General features: G+C 29.7%; 1 protein-coding gene across 1 annotated transcript; it reads left to right on the top strand.

Annotated features, from left to right (window-relative positions):
* The first annotated feature begins 537 nt into the window (after positions 1 to 537).
* Positions 538 to 7,379, top strand: LOC127241263 (probable E3 ubiquitin-protein ligase WAVH2). Its single transcript, XM_051260191.1, has 2 exons — positions 538 to 579; positions 5,844 to 7,379. Exons 1-2 carry the CDS (start codon positions 538 to 540, stop codon positions 7,377 to 7,379), a joined length of 1,578 nt encoding a protein of 525 aa, XP_051116148.1.
* The last annotated feature ends 3,282 nt before the right edge of the window (positions 7,380 to 10,661 follow it).

Genomic DNA, 10,661 nt, shown 5'->3' with positions numbered 1-10,661 from the left:
AGAAAAAATAAAAAAAAAGAAAATTGGGGAAAAAAAGATAGAGAAAGGAGAAAGAAAAACCTGAGAAAAAATAAAGAAGAAAGAAAATTGGAGAAAAAGAAATAGAAAAAGAAAAAAAACTGGAGAAAAAAAAAATTGGTATCCAACCCTTTTTCCTCCTCTTCTTCTTTTCCTTTTCTTCGTTCTTCTCTTTCTTTTCTTCCTTCCTTCTTCCCTACTCCAGCCGCTTCTACCCATCATCTTCTTTCTATTTTTATTCTTTTCCAATTCTTCATTCTTCAAAGAAGAATTGGAGATGAAGAACAAGAAAAAAAAATTGAGGAAAAAGATGTGTGAAGAAGAGTTTGGGGAAGAAAAGAAGATGGAAGAAAGAAGTTGGGGAGAAGAGAAGAAGAATGAAGCGAAGAAGAAAGAACAGAAAAAGAGAGAGAAATAATTGGAGAAGAAGAAGAGAAAAATTGAGGAAGAAGATGTGTGAAGAAGAATTTGGCGAAGAAAAGAAATGGAAGAAAGAGGTTGTGGAGAAGAGAAGAAGAGATGGAGAAAGATCAGAAGAGAGAGAACCACAAGGGCATAACGGTCTGATGATGGTAAAATTTAACGCCGTCAGTGTGATTTAAAAGGGGGGGCGAGTGTGTAATGTTTTACAAACCACAAGTAGGTTTTATGGAGTTTTAGGACTACAGGGGGGTTTTTAGCAGATTCGGTAAACCAAGGGGGGTTTTCTGCTGTTTTGCCATATATATATATATATAATAAAAACGTTCAGAATTTTTAAAACTATTTAAAAAAAGTTTGGATTTTTTCGAAGCTTTTGATTAAAATAAAAAAATATATAATAAAATTTTGAAATTTTCGAGACTATTTAAAATAGATTCGGATTGTTTCAAACCTTATTAAAATTTATTTTTATATATATATCATTAAGGTTTGAATTTTTCGAGACTATTTAAAATTAGGTTCGGATTTTTTGGAACCTTATTAAAATATATATTTATATATATATCATTAAAGTTTGAAATTTTTTAGACTATTTAAAATTGATTTGGACTTTTCCGAACCTTCTTATAAAAATAATATATATAGAAAGGTTCACAAACTTTGAGACTATTTAATTTATTAAATATGAAATATATATATATATATAATAGTCTCAAAATTCCGAAACAATTTTTTAATTAGATATAATTAATATATAAAATTTTCGAAATTCTGAGACCAATTAATGGACTCGGTAACTTCCAAGCCTTTTTTTATTAAAAGAAAATAATATATATGATAAAAATCTTTGTAAATTTCGAGACCATTTGAAATGAACTCGGAAAATTCCTAACCTTATAGCAAAAGTTACAGAATGGCTTCTAAATTTCCGAAACTGTTAAAATAAAATTCATTATGCAAAAACTAGTCTCAAAATTTCCGAAACTTTGAAATTGATGAATTTTATATAAAAAATAGCCTCGAATTTCCAAAACTATAAAAATAAAATAATTTAATATTATTTATATTAATTTTTAGTAGTATCAGAATTGATTTTGAAGCTTTTTCCGAGGCAAATGTCCAAAATTCTGGTAGTGCGAGCGGATAGTCTTCTTGTCAATTCGATCTTCTATAGTCGTATAGGATCAAGTAGGGAAGTCTTCTTATGTATTTTTCAAATGTTGTGTAAGAGGAATATGATAGTCTTCTTATGAAATTTATTGTCACATAGGATTGAATAGGATCGCAATCTTAAAAAAAAAAAAAAATAGAAAAAAAAAAAAGAAGAAGATGAAAAAAGAAAAAACTTACAACAATTGGAATATGCATGAAATTGAGAAAATTAAACAAATTTCATATCTAACAAGCATTACATGATTGTCTAATATTTCTAACTAATTCATTGATAGGATGATTATAGTTTTGTTCTTTTTTATTTCACTACTTTAAATAAAAATATGATGATTAATTTTGCATGTAACAGATCAAATTCAATAACTATTTGACCTAAAAATCAATAACTTTCAATAATTATTTTTCTTGAGATATCTATAGAGTTCTTCATCTCAAACTCATTAATTCTTTAGCGTCTTCTTCAATTATGAAATGGTCGATTGTTTCTTGTTGCTCTAAGGAAGTGCTCAATGAATGATGATATAACCATTTAAATGGTGTAAAATTTGTTAACATTTAATTACGACATATTATAAATCAATTTTATTGAGTGTAGTTAATGTGCTGAAATATATGTATTATTTGAAAATATGTGTTAGCCATCAGTTTTTCTAGTGTGACTTTCCCGTCGAGTCTGATTTGCAGGGTATTAGGTTCGGCCAGGGGTTTTACCTAGTGCGCTGCGGGTTCCCGCGTCATAAAAAAAAAAAAAAAAAAACAGATTAAATTTATTTTCGTGATCTAATATGGTTTCATAGCAATTTTGGAAGATTTTAGGTGAAACCAAGAAGGGGAAATAAGACATGAGCATAACTAATGTAGTCCTTGGGCAAATTTGCAGTTTGATTTATGGAATTATTCTCATGCAACACAACCAAAACAAACAATTTTCTCTAAAATTTATCTGCCTTGCATTTCCTTATTTATTAGGAATGTGTTTCCTATGGTTAGGGTTTGATATAGTTTGATATGGTATATACATTATAGGGTCGTATTATATATTGTATGAACTTTTTTGGTACATCCAGTTTTATAGCGGTACTTAGAGCCGTCAAAATAGGCTTAGCTCGTCGGATTGACCCGCCCCGCCTTACTTTTAAGGAGGATTGTGTTGTGATTTTTTAAGCTCGTTAAAATGCAAGCCTAAATGGGCCAGCTCGTGTGGGCCGCGGGTTGAGGGTAGTTTAGCCCGCGGGCTAATTAAATATAATAATTAATACTCACCCGTCTAACTAAAAGTATATTTTTACCATTTTTTACTGTCATGTTAAAAAATTATAATAAAATTAATCAAATATTAATATCAGAATATATTTTAATTTTATATAAACTATAAATATACCATTATAAATACAATTAATTTATAAATAACGTACAAAAGTAAAAAGTATCAAAATCATCTTGTACACTTTATTTTATGAATAATGTATGATTATTTTTAATCTACTAAAAAGAAATATTTTAAGTTAAGACGAATAAAATAAAATTTAAATTTTCATTAGTTTAAATAAATTATAAATATTGTATACACACTTATTTTTCTTCTGTTATCCATGTCATAGTTATTTGTTTCAATTTTTTATCATTTGTTTTGTTCGTCTTTCATTTTATAATTTTACAAATTTATAAAATTAATTATGATTTCTTTTTAAGATGGAGTATTTCTTATTATTAATTTTTTTAAATACACCAACTAAATTGAGAATTTTTATATTTGTTATTTATTTTAAAATATTTATTATTTAAATTCTATAATAACACTATTTTTAGCTATTTTAAAATATTAATTACGAAAATATTATAATATTAATATTTTTTTAATATTTTAAAAAAGCCTGTGGGCTAGCCCGCTTAGCTCGCAACCCGCTGGTAGGTTGGGTTAGACTGATGAAATTTTGATCCGCTCCACCGCGGGTTGACCCGCAAACAACCCGCTTATTTGCGGGTTAGGGTAGGTTGTAGGTCAATCCGCCCCGCTAACCCGTTTTGACACTATAGGGTGTGTTTGTTTGAGGGTTTGGATTTTGAGTTGAGATTTGAATAGTAAAAATTTTGAATTTGAATAGTTGTATGATGTGATATAAATAGGTGTTGATGTGATGTTTTGAATGTAAAATTGATTTTTAGCATAATATAAAAAATGAAAAATAGATGTTTGATTTGATGTTTTTGGGGAGAAAAAAATTAGATGAACAGTGTAAATCCAATCCAATCCCAAAAAAAACACACCCTATATCAAAAACTACGATTTAGTGAAGTTTGGTATACCAAAATTTCATACCCATGCCCACAAAAAATTTAGTATATACTAAAACTTTATATGTATATGAAAAATAATCCAAAAAAAATTATACATACTAATATTATACTATATATCAAAAAAAATAATATATACGGAAAGCTATATTGAAAAAGTTATATATATCAATATAGTAACGTATGTGTTTGGTTTGATTTCAAACTCAAATATTTATTGTTCAGTCGGAACAATGTTCAATAGAAATATATTATTTTTTCTCACAAAATATTATATCAAAAATATTATTTAAATAAAATTTTTAAAAAAATCCTAAATTTAAACTCAAACCAAACAAACCACATATTTGAAAATTATATACTAATATTATGTCAAATATTTTCACACAACATCGATTCTGCAGCAAAAGTGTCCGTATATTGAAATTTTCGACAAATTTGATATTTTTTGATAGGATAAATTTAGTACACTTAAATATTTAGTATTTTAGACATTCTAAGATGGATAATATATTATTGTCGAGCTCAATTAATTGTTTACCTTGGGTGCGTTTGGCAATTAGCTGATAGTTTTTAGCTGTTAGCTGATTCAATTAGTTGTTAGCTGATTTAATTAGCGGTTAGCTGATTCAATTAGCTGGTTTGACTAACTGATTCAATTAGCAGTTTGTATTAAAGTGTTTGCTAAAATAACTGTTTGACATTAACTGTTTATACATAAAATGACTATTAAGGACATTGATATGTTATTTTTTAAAATATTTAATTTTGTTCATTTTGGTTTGAAATTTATGAGAATTTTTGTTATTAATTATTGAAAATTATAAAAATATTATAAAATATTTATTTTTATTTTTATTATTTCGATCTGAGAAAATTATTTTTACTAAAAAATAATAATTTTTTATTGAAATGATGTAAAATATAAAATAATAAATCTTTCGTATATATATTTTTATTATGTTAATTTTTGTTTTAATATATATAAAATAATTAATAACCTTTTTTTTTATTTGATTTAGTTTTAAAAATTTATATATTTTAAAAGTAAAATAATTATATGTAATAATTAATAATAGTAATTATTTTAAATTGAAAAAAATAAAAATATAATTTAATAAATTAAATATATTAAAAATAATTAATAAATACTGCTATGAAAATATAGTTATATGTATAAAATAAATAATTAAGTTTTAAGGGTAAATAAAGAATAACCAAAATTAAAATGAAAAGGCTCTTTCAAATCCTGGGCAGATGAACTTTCAGAAATTAGCTTTTTGAGTTCAAGCTCTTTCAAAAAGCTAATTTATCAAACACAAAAATTAATTTTTTGACTGATCAAACAGCTAAAAACTGTTCAATAAAAAAAATAAAATTCCCAAACTTATTTAGAGTTTGGGTAGTATAAAAAAGGAAAACAAAAAAATAAAATTAAAGTAGAAATAAATGGGGTATGGCACACCAAATCAGGGTTCTAACTGATTAGTTTGTAGCATAAGATGATCAGCTGGTAGTTACGAGTATTATTAGACAAAAGTATTCAAACAAACTGAAAGTTCTCTTCAAGAAAGCTGACTGATAGACACACTACGCACATCTTCAACTTCAAGAACACTCTGATGGCTTCTTTTTTATCATCTTGTCGACTCGTAAGTTCTCTTCACTTAATCACCTCTCTTCCAAATTCACTTCACGATTCGGTGTTCTTTAATTCGATCTGGATGGACTTCGATTTAGTTTCGAGTGTTATTTGATGTTTTGTGGAGAAGATCGGTACGCTGAAAATTTGTTGTTAATCGTGAAAATTCTGTTTCAAATTAAACTTTGATCTGTTTCGCATATGCCATTCATGAATTTTTCTTGTTGAAATGTGATTTATTTTCAGTTTCTTATGGTAGATTGTTGTAAAGATTGTATGCAATCGATTGCAGGTTAATGTAGCATCTTATACTTATGTTTCGATTTCGTGTTGTTGTTTCGACATATTGTCGCAGAGAACGAGAAATCCATTTCGGGACGACGAATATCTGCCCATTAGTTCAGATTCTTCGATTCCAGTTTGTGGCCTACCAAGAGTCCGTGTTACCGGCATTCCGGAGCAGAAAGAAAATGTTGGGCGAGAATCGCCGGATAAGTTTGACGTTCTTGTTCAGATAAAGGCGCCATCCATGTCCGAATATCCAGAACATCCCCTGAAGCGCGCACCTATAGACCTCGTTATGGTGCTCGATATTAACGAACGTGTCGACGCAATAATGCTGGCTCATATCAGAAATTCTGTTTGTTTCGCTATTGATAACTTGGGCGAGCTAGACAGGCTTTCGATAGCGTGGTCTTGCCCTCGGAGAATTTTTCCCCTGCGCAGAATGACCGAGAAAGGACGCAAGTACACGAAGCAAATTGTTAGAGCGCATGTCTTCGCTGACGGTCCAACCGATGCTGTCGAAATTCTAATGACGGCTGCTCGGATTCTCGAGCAAAGGCGATATCGGAATACGGCGGCGTTCATCATAATCTTGTCTAATAGGAAAGAGCCTCCGGCGTCATCGACGAATCGAGAAGAGCCTCTAGACTACCTCGATAAACTACCGGATTCCATCTATCCCTATCCAGAAGCGAATAACGCCAAACGAGACGTATTTCCGGTTTATTCATTTGGCATTGGCGTCGACCACGAACCTGTAGCGCTGCACACGTTATCTTCGACAACAGGCGGGACTTACTCATTTGTCGAGACGACGGAAATTCTGCAAGATGCAATCGCCTATTGCATCGGTAACCTGCTCGCCGTAGTCAATGTAGATTTTAGTATTACGTTTACGCGAGGCACGGCTGAGGTTGTGCTTGTAGATGTCAAGGCCGGCGACTACTATACTATCGTCCGCGGCAAGGGATCTTCAGGAGATATCAAAGTACAGAACCTCTTTGCCGATGAGACGCTATCGTTTCTGATTGATGTCGCTGTCAATAGACGCACGGTCGAGCGAATGGAATCGCACCTAATTTTGGACTGGAAATACAAGGACGCAGTGGTGTCGAGTGGAGTGGGAGAAGTGCAATATCGTTGCACCATCGACTTGCATCCCATAAGTAACATCGCGGAAGTCGAACTTAATCGGAAGAGGACGCTGCTGCTCGGCGCGGACTGGATCGACAACGCCTTAAAGATAGCAGAAGCTAAAGGGGTGAAAGATGCGAAGAACTTTTTGTTCACCGAATGCCGAAACTGCAGCGACAGTGTGTATATGTGGATTTTGGAAAGGATTCGCGAAGTGGCGCGACGAATGGCTGCAGAGGACGGGATGGTTAGAACAGGTTGGCAGGCTTTTGGGCTATCAACTCTGAGCGCATGCGACACGCAGAGGGCGGCCACTACGGGCAGCCGCGCACAAGGGGCCGAGTTTGATCCATTCGGGACACCAAATACGGTGGCTATGGTGACGAAGTCGAGATCGGTACAAAACTAGATGTTTCTAATCATCGAATTAAGAGACCATTCGTTCATTTTTGTATCTCTTTTGTGAGCAACTCAACGTTTCCTTCGAATTTTTGCTTCGTCATTTCACTACATACTTTGGGGTTTAGCACGAATCCATTGTACAGCGTATATGAACTTGAACTTGATGGACTAAAAACTTTTCAATCTTTTCACACTGAATTTTATTGTGGTATATATGAAAATATGGTAATGTAGGATGTTTAAGAAATAGAAAAATTAGAATATGATACACATGGCTCTATTAATATCAGATCCTATAGTCTTTAATTTAACAGATATTTCATATAATATTTGTAAATAAAATTAAATATTTGATATTATATTTTTTATTGTATACATATATATATCATGAAATAAAATTGAAAGCAAAATTTAATACTATAGTGGTTGTTATCTAGCGCAAAAATACATACTTATAAACTCCAAACTAAGCACAATAGCTTGCAAGTCATATTTTTAGTACAAAGTGTGGATAGCCAATGAGTGTAGGGGTGGTGGACTGAGCTTTAGAATTTCGGGTTTGGATTTTGAGTTAGAGATTTGAATAATACAAATTTTGAATTTGAATAGTTGTATGATGTGATATTTTGAATGTAAAATTGATTTTTAATATAATATAGAAAATAAAAAATAAGCGTTTGATTTCATATTTTTGGGGGAAAAAATTGAGATGAACAGTGTATTTAAAATTCAATCCCCCAAACAAACACACCTAATGGACTAAAAGATTTCCAAACTTTTTTATTAGAAACTTAATATATATTTCCTCCGTCTCAATTCAAAATACGCTTTTTTACCATTTTCCCCACTTTCCTATTTTAGAAAAAAATAATCATACACTATAACCAAAATACCCTCAACTTTTACTTAAATTACAAATATATACCATTGACATATAATTACTTTATACAAAAAGTCAAAGGGCAAAAATGTAAAATATTTCACATACTTCTACTAAATAATAAAATACTATTATTTTTTAATATACTACAAAACCTCAAAAAGACCCCTTTCAAAGGGGGGCCGAAAGGAGTATATAATAAAGTTTCTAAAATTTTGAGATCATTTAAAATGGACTCGGAAAATCCGAACATTATAGCAATAGTCACTGAATGGCTTCGGATATTCTTTGTTTTTTAAATTAAATAATATTATAGAGAAAATAGTCTTGAAATTTTCAAAGCAATTAGAATAAAAAAAAGCATTTAGTATTATATTTTAGTAGTATCGGATTTCATTTAGAAGCTTTTTCCGAGGCCTATTTCCAAAATTCTGGTAGTGATTACCATATCGATAAATATATAAATATTTTGATATAAGTTTTGTTATACATTATAATTTTATTGTACAATATCAATATGTATAACATTTTTCGTATATCTTTCATATGTACAAAAACATTGTATACCAAAATTTTCATGCGGCATCAATATGAAATTTCGGCACACCAAACTTCAATACACTGAAGTTTCTGATACAGTACTATCGTTGTAAAATTTGGCATATATACCCAAAAAATTGATACAATATATTCTACAACCTTATAATTTGTTATATACTGTATCGAAGTATCTCTAACCCTAAGAATTTATAGTAAGCATATCATTAATAAATTAAGAAATCCAAGAAAGAAAGAAAAAAATTGTTTGTTTTTGTTGCTACAAGCATATAATTCCATAGTTCAAACCCCAAATCTGCCCCTTCATGGACTACATTACTTATGCTCGTGTCTAATTTCCATAAGACTTACATCACAAAAACAATTGATTTAAAAGAGAGCAAATCGATCCCGGTTTGTCTTAGCCAACACATAAAAACTTACAGACTACATGTTTTCAAGTAATACAAAATATAGTGTATTATTTGAAAACACAAAAATTCTATAATAATGTATTTTGAAATAAATGATACCTGAGTAATTTTTTTCATTGATGGCACGGGTGTTCCCGGTAGGTCATATTTAAGGAGTATTGTATATAAACATATATTCTATATTGTAATCAAAGATAGTATATGTGTTGAGTATATTATTATTATCATATCTTATTAGCTCATATATTATATTTGTATTATGTTGATGTTTTATCTATCATATTATTTGTTATTTATCGGTACTATGATAAATTTTGTACATTATAAAATTTACCACAGTAATTGCTATTAAAATTGATTCGTAATGTGCTCCAAAATAAATGTTCACAAATTATGCCATTTGAATGGTATATATAATTCATTGATGACTTCCTAATAGCAAGATGAAACAATTGGCTATTTCAAAATTGACAAAGATGCTAAAGAATTACTCCTAATGAATTTGAGATGAACTATGAATATATAAAGAACATTGAGGAAAAAAAAAAAAAACCTTGAGAAGGTTCCAAAGACATGAAAGATTAATTGTAAACTGGTGAGAACTTTGAAAATTTCCTTAATTTTTAGGTCAAATAGTTATTGAATATGATATATTATATACAAAAACAATATATTTTCATTGAAAATAGTGAAATAAAACAAAAAACAAAAAATAAATAAATCAAAGAGAACAAAACTATAATTCTCCTGTCCCAACATTTCCTCAGCTCCAACTTTGGCCTTTGAGCTCATCTTCATGTTGTTCCATCTTAGAATAGAGTTCAACAAATAGCTCCATAATTCACACTGGTTGTGATACAATATTTTAGGATTCTTACAACCAAGATTTCAAAATCAATTCATTGAGTGTAAAATGTAATCATAACACATGCAAAATTGAAGTTTAAACAATAATAAAATAAATAAAATTAAAATGTTTTGCAAACGGTAAATATAACTTTTGTTTTTGTTTTTTTTCAATACTTTTAAAGTTGAGCACATAATGATAAACTTAAACTAATGATACTTATAATTAAAAGAAAATGAAAATAACAATCGACTCAAACAATTTAAAGATCACATTTTACTTTGATCACTTAATTAATAAATATAGAATTTTAATAGTGAAAACAAGTGACAGTCAAATAATTTAAAAGCTAATGTGCTCCTCCTTGATGACAATTTGAGCACATGGAAATAGCGGTGACTAATATAATTTGATAAAACCCCTGTCCCAACAAACTTATCGTTGTATACACAATTATTTAATATAAAACACAACCTCGAGTAGATTAGGAAAGAAGTAAGTACACTGAATGCAAATATATGGAGACATCCTCGTATTAGCTTGTAATTTCTCTGAACACATCAAAATTAATTTATTCTTCACAACTTCGCA

The sequence above is a fragment of the Andrographis paniculata genome, unplaced genomic scaffold, assembly GCF_009805555.1.
Source record: "Andrographis paniculata isolate CXL003 unplaced genomic scaffold, ASM980555v1 Contig82END, whole genome shotgun sequence".
NCBI lineage: Eukaryota > Viridiplantae > Streptophyta > Magnoliopsida > Lamiales > Acanthaceae > Andrographis > Andrographis paniculata.
This window is presented reverse-complemented; position numbering and strand designations above follow the sequence as displayed.